The sequence below is a fragment of the Mastomys coucha genome, unplaced genomic scaffold, assembly GCF_008632895.1.
Source record: "Mastomys coucha isolate ucsf_1 unplaced genomic scaffold, UCSF_Mcou_1 pScaffold16, whole genome shotgun sequence".
Lineage (NCBI taxonomy): Eukaryota > Metazoa > Chordata > Mammalia > Rodentia > Muridae > Mastomys > Mastomys coucha.
In genome coordinates, this window is record NW_022196898.1 from 86,805,821 (window position 1) to 86,826,269 (window position 20,449).

The window sequence follows — 20,449 nt, forward strand, 5'->3', positions numbered from 1 at the left end:
ATATCAGGCACTGTGGCAGATTAAAAGAATTTTAGAACTGTAGCATTTTTGTTTTTGTTAGGTGTGTTTATATGTTGAACTTTTAAAATAAAGATATAAAATGGAAAGTATACCCAGTGGCAAAATCCATTAATTTATCATAATAATTTATAATAAACTCCAGTTTATTATAACCATTCAACTGTTAGGAACATACCACATTCAGGGGGAGCAGGGCATTTGACATTCCTCTGGAAAGTGTGGTGTTTTCGAAGGTGCTAGCAACCCTGAAGGCAATGTGAAGGCACAGGAAGAGGTAGTTCACAGTGTAGCCTTGGTACACTGTTAGCCTTTAAGTGATGTCTCCATTCTCCTCAGTGATGCTCTAAGGATTAGTCAGCTTAGACTTGTGCTCATACTCACTGTATAGCATCTGATGGATGCTTAGCTTCTCGGGGCAATTTCACCCCTCCTTCACAAAGGAGCAAACTAAAACTTAACAAGTTTAGAGGATTTACCAAAGTCACATAACAAGTAAAGAGAAAGATTGAACTTGACTTCATATTTAAGACTTATCCTGGAAAACACCAGGGTAAAATAATGGAGGGAAAAATACAGTCATTCTCAAAAAGATTAAAGCTCAAAGGATTATGAAATATATTTACAAAACTGGCCCAAGGTTGAGGTAGGAGGACATGTCTGCAAAACATCAGTACTGTCAAAAACATAGCTCAGTGCAAGTCCCATTCCTGCTTCTCCAATACCAGTCTCTATCACTTACTTCTGTCTTTAAACCAATTGTTCTTAAAGTGCTTACAAAGTCACATGTAGAATTCAATCTGAATATGATTTTGACATTTGAAATAGAAATATGATTTAAGAAGTTCATGCTCTAGACAGCTACTAAGAAGAAAGTAAAACACCCTAAAGTCTTAAGAATAGATCAAAGGGACTCCCAGAGATCCCTCCCTTCCATGATTCTGCTATGTCCTGAGATTATTGAGACTCTGCCATGGGTGGGTGCAACGGAGTTAGCCTTCTAGAAGCAATTATGTGCTCATCTGGGTTTTAAGAAGATAGATTCTCAGCATCAGCATTTCTTTTGACGATTTGAGGTGGAAAGTTTTTGATACTTAAATATATTTTAGGCAGAAAAGAATCTAAACTGTAGGTCAGAGGTCTAAAAGAAAGGGTTTCAGTGAAATTCTATTTTCTTGGTCTGTTTTGCATAAAACACAACTTAATTCTAGTGGGGTGGATGGTCAAAAGAACCTGCATTTTAAGATTAATTTGGGCACAACCTTGTGATAGCTCATACATGTAATGCAAGCCTTCCTCAAGCTGAAGCAGCATGATGAGGCTGGCTGGGTCCAGGCGAAGATGTCTAGAAACACCACAAAACCAACACAAAACCACACTTGCGTAATTCTGATGCTTGTGGTCCATGTACTACATTTTAAGAGGACTAGGTTAAAATGCATGAGGCTAAGTATGAATATCTTCATTTTCAGTACCTGACATTTCAAGCTATGAAATAAGTTCAGGTATAAATGAGTATTCTGTAAAAAAAAAAAAAGTTCCATGCATTATAGGTATGATGCACAATAAGAAACCCTTTAACTATTTGAAAGAAATTGTGATATTATACAATCCTACTGCTGTTAGTGTTGGTTGTAGTATTTGAGAAGAAATTTGGAAGAACACTTGTGGAATTCTTATGGTAGTGGTTCCATCTACGGTTATAGGGAGGGATTTGCATTCTGTACCAAATAAAGAAAGGCATGAAAAAGCTGTTACCAGGAATCCTAGGGAGTTCTGGAGCAGCTGTCACATGATGACATAAAAGTCTTTTAGGTATCCATCTTGAAGTTCTTGATATCATCAATGAAAAAAAAAAAAAAACTAAAAAGACTCAAATGGAAGCCCAAGAACAGACAATTTGTTAGCATTTCAAAGGAAAACTTCGAGGCAAGTGAGCAGTCCATCTGGAAACTGTTGCCAGGGGAGGAGCATGGAGAATAGAGAGAAAGCTTTGCTATTTGAGATATTTCCACATAATAAAAGTCTACCACTGCATGGTAGGGATAAGGTATTGGAGAAAGGTTAAGGAAGCCCAAACCTCTGATTTAAAGACAACTTTGGCTCTAGCAATCGTCTGAATGAAGAATAAGACAAGAAAAAGGAAATGTTATACCCTTGGTACATCCAGCCAAGTCCCATGGCCCCTTGTAGGATGACTAACTCTCTACCGGAAGGAGACACAGGCCTGTTCCACTGATGTCTAGATTCCTGTCTTCCCTGTAACAGTGGACTGTGGTCCTTCATGCCAGTTCAGCGTGCTCAGGGGATCACAGTAGGCACAGAGCCCTGCTCTGTGAAGAAAAGGTCTTATTCAGACTTAAAGCTGCACATAGGTATTGGCTAAAAAGGAGTACAAAGCTTACTGAGATACTTGAAATTCATAAGTTAACTATTTCCTTCATTACACCTCTGCATATAGGCCAGGCCAAACTCAAACTCAATGATTCTTTTGATCATAGGCAGGTACCACCATATTCATTAAAAATAGATGACAGCAAAGCACGAAGGTTATTGCATCTTTTTAAATTTTATATATTTTTGCTTCGTATTCAGATTTTGTTAATGTATGCAACAAATTAAGGTTTTACATTTCCTTAATTGCCTTTCAGTAAGATTCCCTTCTCTCTGAGCAGCATATCTAGCTTTATGCAGAGTTGAGAAAATGATGGTTACAATGGAAAAATCTCTTGTTTTCTTTTGTGTTTCTTTTAAATCATAGCTCATGTATGATATTTTAATTGGCTTAATTAGCTTAATCTAATATTTCCATTATTGTAAGATTAAAGCTGGTATTTCTCTTTAAAGAATAGAATTTGCCTGATTTCCAACGTGATATGTCTCACAAGGATGGATAATATTACTTTGACCTTTATTTATATTATTCTCAGAGATGAAAATGTTATTGAAAATTAAGCTTTGCTAATTGAGTCCAAATTGAGCCACTGTTGATGTAATAGTGATCCCAGAACACTGTGATCATGTTGAGACTTATTTTATTTTTTCATTAAATAATTTTCTTGGCTACAAATTAAATTTTGCCTATGAATTTAAAAAATGAGCAGATGAATATAAACCCAAAATTTACTTATGGAGGGAAAATTGCTACTTGTATTTCAGGTCAGTTGGGTCTTCTATTTACCTTGAGGAAAATTTTAATGCTTGAAATTTGTGAAATTTGATCAAATTGTTCAGTTATTAATCAAAAGCACTCATGAGTTACATATTGATGGACTGCAACACAGTGGGTTTTAAATCAAAGATGTTTTCCCTTCCACTGGGTTCCTATAATTCGTACTGGAATACTGGGTTGTAACGCTTACATCCTTGATTCTAATGAAATTTGAAAACAAAGTACTTATATTACCAGAAAATAAGAAAAAACTTTATTTTAGAAGCAGTTTAAAAAGTTATTTTACAGAGTTAATAGGTGCACATTTTGATAAGTGTATACTGCAAAGACATACAAATAGACAGCCATTGCTGACTGAAGCTTTATATCAATGAATATTTATGTCAATATTTATATGTCACAGCAGTGACAAATGCTTAATCAACCTGAAGAACAGTGTTTTAACAGAATATGGTTTACGTAGACTAATTCCCTAATCTACTTAGTTTGGAGTGTACTATAATATCCCATATCTTAAGGACCTTTGACAGGCATTTCCTGATGTTCTATAGTAACTTTAAGATACCATCCGTAAGATGTAAATATTCAATATTTAAGGAAGTATTTAAAGAATCACTATCTTTATGCCTTCTGTCTTTGAATATGTAAAAGTGCTGGGCAGGAGAGATGGTTCATTCAGTAAAGATTGAAACCTGCAACCAACAGAATGTGTATGCAACATTAGTTTGAGTTTGGACAGAGAAGTTAATGAGAATTCTACTTAAAATTTATGTAGATTTAGACTACATTTTTTTCATTCTCTGCAAATTCAGTTTAATAGACTGAGACACTGGTTCATAATCTGAAGTACCATTGAATCAAATTGAATCTTCGATACAGTTGAAAACGGTCAGTCAAACATGTCTCTAGTACTGGTGGCATGCTTGTGGATTGGTGGCATGCTTGTGGACTCATCTTTTTGTCTTTGATAGTTTTTCATTTGTAAAACCAAATAATCAAGCCACTATGAGAAAATAAGTTGTGTAAAACATGAACTCTGTAATTGCTATTTTAAAACCAAGCTTCTCAAATAAGCAATTTTCTCAATTTTTTAATTCATAAAACTGTGCCCACATATGGAATCTTTACTTTTAAGAGAGTTTCTGTCATTTTATAGGACAAGGAGTTTATTATTTGTAAGAATGATTTCATGATTTCTAAATTTTGACTCAGTATGGAGGCAGCCATTTTTTAATCAAAGACTTCCAGCTTTATATAGAAGTGGTTATTTTAGAGTCCACTCTTATGTACCAAAATGGTCACACTGAAGGGCTGTGAGCACAGATTTTTATTTTAGATTACTCAGTGTTTCTGTTCCCTTCTGTTTTTGCCCTGTGGCATTGGGTGACATTTCATAGAGCCTGAATTGGCAGAGGGCTGGAAAATATGTAATTATAAGAATCACCTGCTATAGAATTTCCTATTATATACGAGTCAGAATTCAGGCAGACTTTTCATAGGTGTTAGATGAGAAGTTTTCCTCTTCTAAAACCTGTGATTAAAACGTGGCATTTTGGTATATAAATAGGAGATGTATTCTGCATAATCCAGCTGTGAATCAGAGCTGGCGTAGTGATGTAAGTCTTTGACCTGTATCATATGAGCAGAAGTATACATAATTGGAAATGTATCTTAAGTCTAAGTGGAATAAAGCTTTTTAATACTCTATAGCTTAAAACAGACCAAGTGCTAAAGTGCAAGAAAATGAATGATGAAATATTTTTCTTTACCTAATGCTCCTCAAAGGAAGTCCAACAAAAGAATCAAATCTATTAAATTATTCATTAAGAATTTCTTCTGTATATCTGTATGTATGTGTGTATGCAGAATGCATACATACATGTGCAGAATATATAAAGAATCTGTATAGCAATTAGCAAACATGCTTATCTATTGTAGCATAGTAGTGAGTGCAGAGGGTATACTAGGTTTCTTCATAATTGGAAATAAAATGTCTCAGTAAAATAATGCTTGGATAATAGCCTTACCTGTTGCATTATCCTTTGTCAATCTAGGTTAGTACAGTTGTAGTTGTCAATCAACCAACTTGAATTATATAGACCATTTTCAATGGCAGTTCTTCTCTGGTTACTGCAGCAATCCATGGATTTTTCTATGTATAGCTGAATTTGTATATGAAAGTCTATAACAAGATATTTTGTTTAAATATATATTTGTTATTCTACTATATTCTAGTTCCGTACAAATTACATTATCCTAGAGTCACTTATATTGTTACTTTACAGTAAGAAGAGATATCTTAAAATACATGTGCCTTGGTTGGTCACTATCCACTAGCTTTCTACAATGATACTTTGATAACTGTTAATTCAGTTGCTATGGAGTGTTTGAACTAGAGTTTGGATGTCTTTTCCAAATTTTGAAATGCTGTATTACAATGAGAAAAAGATTAAACTGATTTATATGGATGTATTAATTCTAAAAGCTATTAGACTTGAAAGAATAAAGAATGCATGCTCATAAATAGCCAATATATACAAAGAACTCAAGAAGTTAGACTCCAGAGAATCAAATAACCCTATTAAAAATGGGATACAAATCTAAACAAAGAATTATCAGCTGAGATATGCTGAATGGCCATGAAGCACCTAAAGAAATGTTCAACATCTTTGGTCATCAGAGAAATGCAAATCCAAACAACCCTGAGATTCCACCTCACAACAGTCAGAATGTCTTAGATCAAAAATCTCAGGTGACAGCAGATGCTGGTAAGGATGTAGAGAAAAAAGAACACTCCTTCATTGTTGATGGGGTTGCAGGCTGGTACAACCACTCTAAATCAGTCTGATGGTTCCTCAGAAAATTGGACATAGTATTACCTGAGGAATATTTTAATATATGTCATTTGCCTTTATAACGAATGATGGTCTTCCAAAATAAGGACCTTTTGAGAGTATGGCTTAAATCTGTATAAAATAATGGTTATTGTGCTCATATTAGGTCTTTATAATACCTTTGAGTTTATTTTGTAGGATATTTAATGAGCACTTGTACATTCCAGTACTTATTAACACTTCTAGCATCCAGCATCAAAATAACAGGAAATAACAATCATTGGTCATTAATATTTCTCAATATCATTGAATTCATTTCCCCAAAAGACACAGGCTAACAGACTGGACATAGAAATGGATTCCATCATTCTGCTGGATACAAGAAACACCTCAGAAACAGAGATGGATACTTCCTCAGAGTAAAGTGCTGGAAAGAGGTTTTCTAAGCAAATGGAACCAAGAAACAAGCTGGAGTAGCCATTCTAATCTTGTCAAATAAACTTTCAACTAAAATTTGTCAAAAGAGATGGGAAAAGATACTTCATACTTATCAAAGGAAGAGTTTACAAGATGATTTTTCTGAACATCTATGCCCCAAATGCAAGGATACCAACATTTGTAAAAGAAACTTTACTAAATCTCAAATCACACCTTGAGCCCTACAAATTAATAGTGGTAGATTTCAACACCCAACTCTCACCAATGGACAGGTCATGCAAGCAGAAACTAAACACAGAAACAGTGAAACAAACAGATGCTTGGAACCAAATGGATTTAATAGACACCTCACAGAACCTTTCACCCCACAATAAAACAATACACCTTTTTCTCAGCACCTCACAGAACCTTCTCCAAAACTGACTATATAATTGGGCACATAGCAAGCCTCAACAGATACAAGAAGATTGACATAACACCATGCATTCTATCAGATTACCATGGATTAAGCATAGACTTCAACAACAACAGAAACAACAGAAAGCCCACAAACTTATGGAAACTGAACAACTCTCTACTCAATAACTTGGCCAGGGAAGAAATGAAGAAATTAAAGACTTCCTAGAATTCAGCAAAAATGAAGGCATAACATATTCAAACTTATGGGACACAATGAAAGCAGTGCTAAGAGGAAAGTTCATAGCAGTAAGTGCCTTCATAAAAAGTTTGAAGAAATCTCAAACTAGCAATTTATCAGCATACCTGGAAGCTCTAGAACAAAAAGAAGCAAACAACCCAAGAGGAGTATATGACAGGCAATAATCAAATTTATTGCTGTAATCAATCAATTAGAAAGAAAGAGAGCAATAGAAAGGATCAACAAAACCAAGAACTGGTTCTCTGACAAAATCAACAAAATAGACAAACTCTTATCTGACCCAAGTAAAGGCACAGAGACAGTATTTAAATTAATAAAATCAGAAATAAAGAAACATATCAACAGAAACTGGGGAAATTAAAAAAAATCATTAGGTCTTACTTCAAAAGCCTATACTCCACAAGACTGGAAAATGAAATGGATTATTTTTTTAGACATATACCACTCACCAAAGTTAACTCAAGATCAGGTAAATTATCTAAGCAGTCTCATAACTCCCAAGGAAATAGAAGCAGTCATTAAAAGTCTCCCAAACACAAACTTTCAGGGCAAGATGGTTTTAGTGCAGAGTTCTACCAGACTTTCTAAGAAGAGCTAATACCAAAACTCCTCAAAGAGTTCCACAAAATAGAAAAGGGGGAACCTACCAAATTTATTCAATAAGACTACAGTTACCCTGATATCTAAACCACACAAAGGCTCAACAAGGAAAGAGAAATTCAATCCAATTTCATTTATGAAGATTGAGGCAAAAATACTCAATAAATTCTCACAAACTGAATTCAGGAACAAATTAAAAACACCATTCACCATAATCAAATAGGTGTCATCTCAGGTACGCTGGGATGGTTCAATAAATGAAAATTCATCATTGTAATCCACTATATAAACAAGCTGAAAGAAAAATCACATGATCATCTTAGTAGATGCTGAAAAGCCTTCAACAAAAGTCAATACGCCTTCATGTTAAATGTCTTGGAGAGATCAGAAATGCAAGGCACATGCTCAAATATAATGAAAGCACTGTCCATCAAGCCAGTAGCCAACATCAAATTAAATGGAGAGAAACATAAACAATCCCAGCTGCTTCAGGAACAAGAAAAGGCTGCCCACTCTCTCCCTACCTATTCAATACAGTACTTGAGGTTATAGCTAGAGCAATAAGACAACAAAAGGAGATCAAAGGGATACAATTAGGAAGAAGTCAAGGTATGTATTTTCTGATGATATGATAGTATATATGTTATCTTCAGAATTCTACCAGAGAACTTCTACAGCTGATAAACAACTTCAGCATTCAGCTTGATAAAAATTAACTCAAAGAAATAAGCAGCCTTCCTTTACACAAATGATAAATGGGCAGATGCCAGGGCGGGGAGGCAGGAGTGGGTGGGTGAGTGGGTAGGGGAGCACCCTCATAGAAGCAGGGGAAGGAGGAATGGGATAGAGAGTTTCTAGAGGGGAAACCAGGAAAGGGGATAACATTTGAGTTGTAAATAAATAAAATATCCAATAAAAAAAGAAATTAGGAAAACAACACCCTTCACAACAGCCACAAATAGTATAAAATATCTCAGTGCAACTCTAAGCAAGAAAGAGAAAGATCTTTGTTAGAAGAACTTCAAGTCCCTGAAGAAAGAATTTGAAGAAGATATCAGAAGACGGAAAGATCTCCCATGCTCATGTATTGGTAGGATTAGCATAGTGAAAATAACCATCTTACCAAAAGCAATCTACAAATGCAATGCAATAACCATCAAAGTTCCATCGAAACTTTTACAGACCTTTAAGAGCAATTTTCAACATCATACGGAGAAACAAAGAACCCAGGATAGCCAATATAATGCTGAACAATAAAAGAATTTCTAGAGAGACGAGAGGCCCAGAGTGCCAGGAGAATGAAATTAGGAAGTTCCAAAGTCCTGGGATGGGGTGGGGGGCTCCCAGGAGTCAATGCAGGTGACCTTAGCCAAGATGCTTAACCGTAGTGACATCGAATGTGAAGAGGCCACCTCCTGTAGCCAGGCAGGACCCCTGGAGATGGGGAGAGATGGGGATTCCAACCCACCCACACAACTTTTGACCCAAAACTTGACCTGTCTAAAAGAAATGGAGGAACCAAAATGGGCAGAGACTGAAGGAATGGCCAACTGATGACTGGGGCAACTTGAAACCCATCCCATTAGCCAGCACCAATCCTTGATATTATTAATGACACTCTGTTATGTTTGCACACAGGAGCCTAGCATAACTGTTCTATGAGAGGCTCTATCCATCAGCTGACTGAAATAGATGGACATTGAATAGAGGAAAGATTGAACAGAAGTCAGAGACTTACGGAAAAGGTGGGGGATGGATTGAAGGCCCTGAAGGGAATTGGAACCCCACAGAAAGATCCACAGAGTTAAGTAACTTGGACCCTTGGGAGCTGACAGAGACTGAGCCAACAACCACAGAACATACACTGGCTCGAATTAGGCCTACAGCACATACGCAGTAGATGCAGCTCGGTCTCCATGTGGATCTCCCCCAAAACTGGAGTGGAGGCTCTTCCTAAAACTGTAGCCTGATTGTGGTATAAGTTCCCCCATTAGGGTGCCTTGTCTGGCCTCTGTGGGAGAGGATGTGTCTAATCTGGCAGAGACTTGATGTGCCCAGGAGGAGGTATACTTAGGGGTTCTCCACCCTCTCAGAGTAGAAGAGGATGGGAGATGGGGGTAGGGACTCTGTGAGGCAGGAGCTGGGAGTAGGGGCTGTTTGGGGATGTACATACATACATAAATAAAGCCGTATAAATTTAGTCACAATCTGTTCACTAGATTCTCTTTGTCTTTTTCTTCACTCCCTTTTCTTCTGTTGGTCTCTTAACCTTTAGTCTCGCCCATTTCTCCTATGTGATTAAGTGGATTCTTGATCTCCAGATCAGTTTCCTACTGAGCTTTGTCCTTTTGATATTATTACTTGGACACATTTACAACTTTCATGCATAACTCATTAACAAAGTCAGGTGTTCCTCTTTAATGTCTTCCTTCTGTGTTCCCTTGTTTAGGTCATTACTTTTGTAAGATTACTATTTTCATAGATACCCAATATCTTTGTTTTCTCCATTGAAAAAGATCCCCCTCCTTCCTGCCTTTCTTTTCCTTCCTTCCTTCTTTCCTTCCTTCCTTCCTTCTTTCTTTCCTTCTTTCTTCCTTCCCTCCTTCCTTCCTCCCTTCCTTCCTCTCTCCCTCCTTCCCTCCCTTTGTTCCTCCTTCCCTCCCTCTCTTCCTCCTTCCTCCATTCTTTCCTTCCTTCCCTCCTCCCTCCCTTCCTTCCTTTCTTCCTCCCTCCTTCCCTCCCTCTTTTCCTCCTTCCTTCCCTCCTTCTGTTCCTCCTTCCCTCCTTCCCTCCCTCCCTCTCTCCCTTCCTTTCTTCCTTCCTTCCTCCCTCCTTCCCTTTCTTCCTTCTTTCCCTCCTTTCTTTTTGTTTCTTTCTTCTTCCTGTGTGTGCCTGCAGAAGCTAGAAGATTCGATTCCCTGGAGTTGAAATTACAGGCATAACCTGTTTGTCTGCCTTTTTGAGGCTTTTTAATCTTTCTAAATGCAACTGCCATAACCCCCTCCCTCAATGGGAATCAATATTTGGGGAATAAATGATGAAGTATATTTTTTATAATGTTTATCTTGAGGAAGTAGTTTTGTCTTCTTAGTTGAAATTGTTTTCATACATTTAACAACTGAACAAATCAGCATCATTTTATGCTCATCATGGTTGAACGTCCTTAACTGTTGAGATGAACTACAGAACATCTGTTCCTTATTTTGGAGGTTATGATCAGAAACCTAAGAGTGGTAGGTAACCAACTAAAGCCAAGAAGTGCAAATCTACTTTAAATTTATGTTTATTTTCTCTTAGGGCCTGCAACATACAGTCCTATTTTAATGAAGTCTGGTGCCATAGTCACATTCGTTAAAGGACCAAAGCGTTTTGAAGAGTTTCATGGCAAGCTTTCTCCTGGCCCTACGACATATGAGGTTTGTCAAGGCTTTCTCTTAGCTATGGCATGAATAGAATTGCTTCTAGAAAGTAGAGAGCATGTGTTATTGAGTTATTCTTACTGGTTTATTGATCTTATTAACAAATCAGAATCTCATACTTGAGTAAGACACTTTGGAGGACTTATTCTTCCCCTGGACATGTTAAATCTTCACCTATAGGATTTTACAGTGAAACAAAGCCTGATTTTTCTTTCCAGGCTCCTATTTTGAACACTGAATAGATTTGAATTGTATTATTTTGAGGCAATTAAATACACCTGTGCTATTAAAGTCAGAATTGCTAATATTAATAAAGCAAATGTGTTCCATGGGAAAAAAGAGATGTATTTTGACACTTTAAGAAAAACTATTGAAGAATTATAAATTTAACATTGTATTAAGTTTACATATGTCCTCTATAGCATTGCCACATATAATTTCCTGTAAATATAAAAAGTATTTGGATGTTTCCTACTTTTAAAAATGTGTATTTATATATTTAATATTTTAATATATGTTGCCTTCATAATGAATGACAGTCTTCCAGAATGAGGACTTTCTGTATAATATGGTGGTTATTGTGATCATATTAGGTCTTTATAATACTTTTGAGTGTATTTTGTATGATATTTAATGAGTGCTTGTAAATTCCAGCACTTATTAACTGGGTTAAGGCTACTTAACATGGCCGATGATAAATGAATCTTAACAAGGCCTGGATGGAGATGTGTCAGCAGGGCTGAGGCTGAGACAAGTTTATTGCAAGCAAGCAGACTTCTTATACCTTACCAGAAACAGGATATAATGGTGGTTGCCAGGATACAATGGTGTTTTTCAAGCTATGAAGGGTAGACAAGATTAATGACTAAGACCAATTGTCCTTTCAAACTTCTATGTGGTTTGTTGGCTTCTAAGGAATGTGAAGAATCAAAAGGTGGTGTGAGGGCTTCACTGCCTGAAGGAGTGCCTCCATTTCTCTGGAACTAAAGGCATACTACCCCAGGAGTGATGGGCTCTTGAAAAACTCATGATGCATGTTTCTCAACGTAGCTAGACCAGGCCAACTCCATAATTCCCCACAAACACTGGCATTATTCATGGGATCTTCTTGTGCTTCAGCTAAAGTTTTTTTTTTTTTTCTAGTGGAATGAATTCCATAGCTCCTATAGGTTTTGTGCAACACAAACAAAAACACCCCTACTGACTTTGTGTTCCCATTTTAGTGGCAATGTGTCACACTTGTTCCTTCCTGTGCCTTTTTTTTTTATTTATCAAAATGATGTTCTTGCAAGTAGCAGATCTTTCAGCTCATATTTATGTCCAGTTTATAAATCTTAGACTGAAAGCGTTTAATATTACATTATTTGACAGGTAAGTCCTTTTTCTTGTAATTTAAAATCTTTTCGTGGATACTTTACATGTCCTTTGCTCCTTTCTTCCTCTGTTCTCTGATCTTTTATATTTGGGGTTAATCAGTGTACACTGTAACTTCTTATTCTATTTGTATTCTTTTTGGTCCACTGTAGCAGTGGCTTTTGCAATACACACACACACACACACACACACACACACACACACACACACACGTATTTGGTTTTTTTGGAACAGGGTTTCTCCCTGTCCTGGAACTTCCTCTATGCACCATGCTGGCCTTGAACTCACAAAAATTCACCTGCCTTTGCTTCCCAAGTATTGGGATTAAAGGCATGTGCCACCCCTCAGGACTGTACTTTCTATGTTTTAGCAATGTTAATTTTTTTATTGGATATTTTATTTATTTACATTTCAACTGTTACCCCTTTGTTGGTTTCCCCTCCACAAACTCAGCCTTTCCCCCTCCCCCTGCTTCTATGAGGGTGCTCCCCCACCCATCCACCCACCCACTCCTGCCTCACCACCCTAGCATTTCCCTATACTGGAGCATCAAGTCTCCACAGGACCAAGGGCCTCTCCTCCCAGTGGTGCCAGATAATACATTCCTCTGCTACATATCTAGCTAAAGCCATGAGCCCTCCATGTATACTCTGTGGTTGATGGTTTAGTCCCTGGGAGCTATGGGGGGGGGGTCTGGTTGGTTAATATTGTTCTTCCTATGGGGTTGCAAACTCCTTCAGGTCCTTTAGTCCTTCCCCTAACTCTTCCATTGGGGTCCCCGTGCTTAGTCTGATGGTTGGCCTCTCAGGAGACAGCTGTATCAGGCTACCGTCAGCAAACAGTTTCTTGATATCAGCAATAGTGTCTGGGTTTGGTGACTGCATGTGGAATGGATCCCCAAGTGGGACAGTCTCTGAATGGTCTTTCCTTCAGTCTCTGCTGCACTCTTTGCCCCTGTATTTCCATTAGAAAGGAACAATTTTTTGTTAAAATTTTGGAGATGAGTGGGTGGACCCATTCCTCAACCAGGGGCCTTGTCTAACCTCTGGGTATGGTCTCTGCAGGTTTTCTCTCCCCTTTGTTGGACATTTCAGCTAATATCATCCCTGTTGGGTCCTGGAAGACTCTTGCTTTCCTGGCATCTGGGACATTCTGGTCGATATCCCCCAGTTCCTCATTCCCCAATTGCTACACACCTCTGTTCAATTTCCTGACCCTCTGTATATCACCTTCATCTCCTCACATACCTGATCCTGCCCTCCTTTTCCTCTTCCCCCTCTTTTCTTCCTCCCAAGTCTCTCCTACCCTCTCCCTCCTGCTGGTATTTTGTTTGCCCTTCTTTTCTTTCATCATTCCATTCATTTACATCTCAAATGATATCCCCCTTTCTGGGTACCCCTCCACTTGTTCCCCTTCTAAGAAGGAAGGAAGCATGCACACTTTGGTCTTACTTCTTGAACTTCATATGGTCTGTGAGTTGTATCGGGGGTATTCTGAACTTTTTGCCTAATATCCACATATCACTGAGTACATACCGTGTGTGTTCTTTTGTGACTGGATTACCTCATTTAGGATGATATTTTCTAGTTCCATCCATTTGCCTAAGAATTTCATGAAGTTATTGTTTTTAATTGCTGAGTAGTATTCTATTGTGTAAATGTACCATATTTTCTTTATCCAAGCTCTGTTGAGGGACATCTGGGTTGTTTCAAGCCTCTGACTATTTAAATAAGGATGCTATGAACATAGTGAAGCATGTGTTCTTGTTATATGTTAGAACATCTTTTGAGTATATATCCAGGAGTGGGATAGCTGGATCCTTAGGGAGTACTATGTCCAATTTTCTGAGGAACTGCCAGAATATTTTTCCAAAATGGTTGTACCTGCTGCAAATCCCATTAACAATAGAGGACGAAGCCCCTTTCTCCACATCCTTGCCAGCATTGCTATCACCTGAGTTTTTCATCCTAGCCATTCTGACTGGTGTGAGGTGGAACTGCAGAGTCATTTTGGCTTACATTTCTCTGATGACTAAGGATGTTGAACATTTCTTTAGGTGCTTCTTGTCCATTTGAAATTCTTTGTTGAGAATTCTTTGTTTAGCTCTGTATACCATTTTTTTTTTAATAGGGTTACTTGGTTCTCTGGAGTCTAACTTCTTGGTTTTTTGTATATATTGGATATTAACCCTCTATGAGATGTAGGATTGGTAAAGATCTTTTCCCAATCTATTGGTTGCTGTTTTGTTCTACTGACAGAGTCCTTTACGTTACAAAAGGAGTGGGCAGACCCATCCCTCAATTTGTAATTTTATGAGGTCCCATTTGTTAATTCTTGATCTTAGAGCATAAGCCATTGGTGTCCTGTTTAAGAAATTTCCCCTGTGCAGATGTGTTCAAAGCTCTTCCCCACTTTCTCTTCTATTAGATTCAGCATATCTGGTTTTATGTGGAGGTCCCTGATCCACTTGGACTTGAGCTTTGTACAAGGAGATAAGAATGGATCAATTTGCATTCTTCCACATGCTGACTGCCAGTTGAATCAGCAGCATTTGTTGAAAATGTCTGTTTTCCACTGGATTGTTTTAGCTTCTTTGTCAAAACTCAAGAGACCATAGGTGTGTGGGTTCATTTCTGGGTCTTCAAATTCTATTCCACTGATCTATCGGCCTGTCTCTGTATCAAGACACTATTTTTATCACTATTGCTCTATAGTATAGCTTGAGGTCAGGGACGGTCACTCCCTCTGAAATTCTTTTATTGTTGAGAAGAGTTTTCATTATCCTGGGTTTTTTTCTTATTCCAAATGAGTTTGCAAATTGCTCTTTCTAACTCTATGAAGAATTGAGTTGGAATTTTGATGGGGATTGCATTGAATTTGTAGATTGCTTTCAGGAAGATGGCAATTTTGCTATATTAATTCTGAAGATCCATGAGTATGGATGAGCTTTCCATCTTCTGAGATCTTCTTCAACTTCTTTCTTCAGAGACTTGAAGATCTTGCCATACAGATCTTTCCCTTTCTTGGTTAGAGTCACAACAAGATATCTAATATTATTTGTGACTATTGTGAAGGGTGTCATTTCCCTAATTTCTTTCTCAGCCTGTTTATCCTTTGAGTAGTGGAATGATACTGATTTGTTTGAGTTAATTTTATAACCAGCCACTTTGCTGAAGTTGTTTATCAGCTTTAGGAATTCTCTGGTGGATTTTTTGGGGTCACTTAAGTATACTATCATAGCATCTGTAAATAGTGATAATTTGAATTCTTCCTTTCCAATTTGTATCCCTTTGGACCTTCTTTTGTTTTTTAATTGCTCTGGCTAGAACTTCAAATACATATATTGACTAGATAGGGAGAGGATGAGCATCCTCCTCTAGTCCCTGATTTTTGTGGGATTGCTTCAAGTTTTTCTTCATTTAGTTTGATGTTAGCTAATGGTTTGCTGTATTTTTTTGGTATTTTTTTTGTATGTTTGCTTTTACTATTTTTAGGTATGGGCCTTGAATTCATGATCTTTCCAAGACTTTTAACATGAAGTGGGTGATGAATTTTGTCAAAGCTTTTATTCAGCATCTAATGAAATCATCATATGGTTTTTTTCTTTGAGTTTGTTTATATAGTGGACTACAATGGTGAATTTTCATTTATTGAACCATTCTTGTATCCCTGAGATGACACCTACTTGCTTATGGTGAATGGTGTTTTTGATGTGTTCCTGGATTCAGTTTGGAAGAATTTAATGAGTATATTTTTGTCAATCTTCATAAGCAAAATTGGATTAAAATTTTCTTTCTTCTTTTTTTTTTTTGTTGAGCCTTTGTGTAGCTTAGCTATCATGGTAACTGTGGCCTTATAGAATAAATTAGGTAGTTTTCCTCCTGTTTCTTTTTTGTGGAATTATATGAGGAGTTCTGGTATTAGCTCTTCTTTAAAAATCTGGTAGAATTCTGCTCAAAAACCATCTGACCCTGTGCATTTTTGTTTGGGAGATTTTTGATGACTGCTTCTATTTACAAAATGTTAATACACATTTATTGCACAGACTAATACTTATATTTTGGGAAACATTCTTAGAACTATGCTTTATCTGATATCAAAATCATGTGTGGATACATGTATGTGTGCTCTCTATTACTGTTTATTTGAAATTTACCAGAAATCTATCGAAGAGAGACATTTTCATGATTAAGAATAAATTTGATTTTAGTTTAATTCATATTACTATAACTCTCAGTATTTTCTAATATCTAGTAACAATTGTACTCAGAAATCTTCAGTGTCTATAATTCAAAGAAGAGAAAAGTAGTATTTGAACTTTCGAATCCTTATTCATATACAGGTCCAAATTCATTTCATTTATATACAAAGGAAAACAATAGCTTGCCAAAAGTTTTGTCTATTTTGGTGATTCAGTGAGTTTGTATATAATATTTTATTTTTCTCTATCAATTTTTGCTTATCTAAAAAGAAATCTCCCATAACATTTTCATATTTTATAAAAATGTATTGTGATATTTTATTGACCCCTTTTGTCTGACTTCCTTACTCCATACATCTTCACATGCCTCATCTATTCACAAAACTCCAAATATCTCTTTATGATTAAAATATTCACATATTCTACCAGATTGCTATAGTGCTCAAGGAACATATTTTCTGTTTTTGGTTTTAGATTTTCAGAGACTAAATCAAACAGAATCAATACTTATGAGGTAGAAATGAACTGGTATATCCATAAGGTAAAAGTAATAATAATAAAATAATTATGGCAACTTATGGGAGGGGGATGGGATAGGGAGTTTGCAGAGGGGAAACCAAGAAAGGGAATAATAGTTGAAATGTAAATAAAGAAAATATCCAAAAAAAATGTGAGACAGTTGATGAAATGGCATTTCTGCTTCTTTCTACATGATGCCGTAGCTGGTCTGCACAAAAGCTGGGTTCCACAATCAGTTGGCTTATTTTCATGATTTAATGTTTTCTTTTGTTAAATTGAAAAATTAGCCAATAGATTTGCTGAAGGAGGCAGAGGCAGGAGGATCACGAGTTCAAGGCCAGCCTGGGCTACACATTTTGCCGGGCAGTGGTGCTACAGACTTTTAATCCTAGCACTTGGGAAGCATGAGGCAGGCAGATTTCTGACCAAGGCCAGCCTGGTCTACAGAGTGAGTTAAAGGACAGCCAGGGCTATACAGAGAAACCCTGTCTCGAAAAAACAAAAACCAAACCAAACCAAACCAAACCAAACCAAACCAAAACAAGGTGTATAGAACAGTGGTTAGCATCAATAATTCAAAATTAGATGCCTGAATTCAAATCTAATTTTTTCTACAAAACCCTATCTGTATGAGTCCAGGCAGTTTGCTGTAGGAGTTGCTATAGTCTCTGTTTTCTTTCCTTACTATGCTGAAGGAGGCAATAGTACATTCCTCAGAATTATTAAAATTCACTGAGCTGGGAGAATATTGTTAGGTACAGAGTACATGCTGCTATTTAAAAAAATATGTTTGTTAAATCAGGAAGTTTGAGACGTATTTTTCAAAAAACTAACAGCAAGATGTTAGTCACAGTATTTACTTTTTCTTATGGCAACAATTTTATAGTAGTGAATTAGTTTAATAATAGTCCAGGTGCATACAAACAGCAGAATACCTCCTAATGCATTGCTTTTTATGGTTCAAATTTTAAAATTATATTTAGTCTTTTGCTGTTATGTAACAGACACCTAAGTTTTAAAGAAACATAGAATGGTAGAAGCAGAAGATGTCTCAACATTGAGAAAGCAGCATGAGAGAAGTGCATAGAACTCTAAATGATTTTCAAAGTAAACAAGTCTTCATATGATAAATTTATTAAAGCAAAATTCCATTCATTATTGTGATGGTGACTGCCTTGGTATTGCTGAATGTGAGCAAAAGATCCAAGAAATGCCATGCACTCTCTACATGTTTGATTTGCAGTCTCCGTTGAGGGCATAGCCCAATGGCTACATGCACACCTCCCCCAGTAAGGCAGCATTAAGACGCAGTTATTAGCTATATATGCTGAATGAACAGCATGATTCTCAGTGGTTCCAGTTACAAAACTGAAAACTGAAATCACTCTAAATCACTCTTTTAAAGTCTGTATCAGTGAAAATGAATTTTACATATTATTATTGAGGTGTTTTTTTGTGTGTAGCTTTCCACTTAGAATTTTTCGGTCAATAATATTCACATATACAAAGCATGAAATACACAAAACATTTGAACAATCAGCTCTGTAACATTTCCTTAAAGAACAGTATCCAGCTGGGCAGTAACGCACGCCTTTAATCCCAGTGCTTGGGAGGCAGAGGCAGGTAGATTTCTGAGTTCGAGGCCAGCCTGATCTACACAGTGAGTACCAGGACAGCCAGGACAACACAGAGAAACCCTGTATTGAAAAACAAAAAACAAAAAACAAAACAAAAAGAAGAACAGTATCTAATGGCCCAAGTATTGTGCATGTGTATTTTTCATGATTATTTTGTAAAGAAAATTACATGTCCATAATTTTAATGAGAACTAAATCAATTTTCCAATCTTCAAATGCCCATGCTGATTAATACTAGTCTCAGCTACGTGCAAAATTAAAATGAATAAAGACGGAAATTTCTTCCTTTCTCATACAGCCGAGCTTGGCAGCTTAGAACTCCAGGGAAGACTCACGGGGCATCTTTGAATTTACCAGGTCATGGGCTTCTGTCAACTAATAGCCAAGCTGGCCTTGTAGCTCCAGAGGCCTAGTGCGAACCTAGCTCTTACATTCCATGCCTAGGAAAGAATGACTCAAAGCATATTTCCTTCTCTTTGAAAGACATTACTCCAAACTCACTGTAAAACTTAAGTTTGCAATTTGGTAATAGTTTTCTTTCCTTTTGAGTAACCAGCGCGGGCCACCTTTCCCTGTAAGGGGCATTAAGGGGTTTGGGACAGTAAGGTCATTTAGTAGAGTCCACTGTACACCCTTCAAAGAACATAGGCACACACTGAAGAGCATGAAGGACAGCTGTGACATCTGACTTTTCAGTTGTGGCAATTGGTCTGGCTATTACAACCCATTTGTCAATTATTTGTCATGATTCAATTATTGTAATAGCTGTAATTGGTTCTGCCTCATCTACTAAGAAAGTGGTAAGTTATTAAAGTAAAAGACAGACAGCTCTGTCATAGTACTCGCAGTTTGAGCCATCAAACCCCTTTCCTCTTCCTGAAAACATTTTCTCTAAGCTGGAGCAGTCCCTGGCTGCAGGGAGCATTTTATGGCTTTGCAGCAGGTGATTGCTACTTTGGAGTTGCTGGGGAAATGCTCCAGGAACTGGCTTTAGAGGCAAAGTTATTTTACCTCAAGGCTTTAATTTAGATAAAACTAAACTCTGCAATCCTACCAATACTAACTTGCTAAGGGCTTAAGCTGTGGTGGCTGGTTAACACATTCATATTAGTGAAGTGGTCATTCAAGCGCACACTTTCGTCTGTTCTGGGTGTGGCTATACAGTTAGTGATTTAAATGCAGTTAACTTTCCAACATATAATTTCTAAGCTTGTAGACATGTTTGAAAATGCATCCACTGATGCCATCACTTATGACATTTGGCAAAGTCACACTGATGAGTTTGGTGACAGTGCTGAAACCAGGGTGAAAGAATCACTGTTGTTATCCAGCCCATTCTCTCTCCTTTTCTCTTCTTTCTCTTCTTTCCATGCTTCCTCAGTTCATTCCTAAACTCCTCTATGTATTTGAAAAATATAGGCCTTAAAATAGTTTTGTTATACAAGGTCCAGATGTAGCAAACTATCTTTTGGGACAAAAAATAATTTAAAAAATTATTTTGTCTTACCTTATTCTCTTTCTTTCTTTCTTTCTTTCTTTCTTTCTTTCTTTCTTTCTTTCTTTCTTTCTTTCTTTTTTT

The 20,449-nt window shown here is 37.0% G+C and overlaps 1 protein-coding gene across 3 annotated transcripts in view; it reads left to right on the top strand.

The window, feature by feature from the left end:
- The window catches only part of Stpg2 (sperm tail PG-rich repeat containing 2), a 430,378-nt gene that overhangs the window by 261,862 nt on the left and 148,067 nt on the right, over positions 1–20,449 (top strand). For 2 of the 3 annotated variants that reach the window (XM_031375660.1, XM_031375661.1), the window contains one exon: positions 11,018–11,136. The exons of the other annotated variant lie outside the window; for it this stretch is intronic. In XM_031375660.1, the coding sequence (XP_031231520.1) occupies positions 11,018–11,136 (119 nt within the window). The remainder of the gene's footprint in view (positions 1–11,017; positions 11,137–20,449) is intronic. 3 annotated transcript variants of the gene reach the window in all.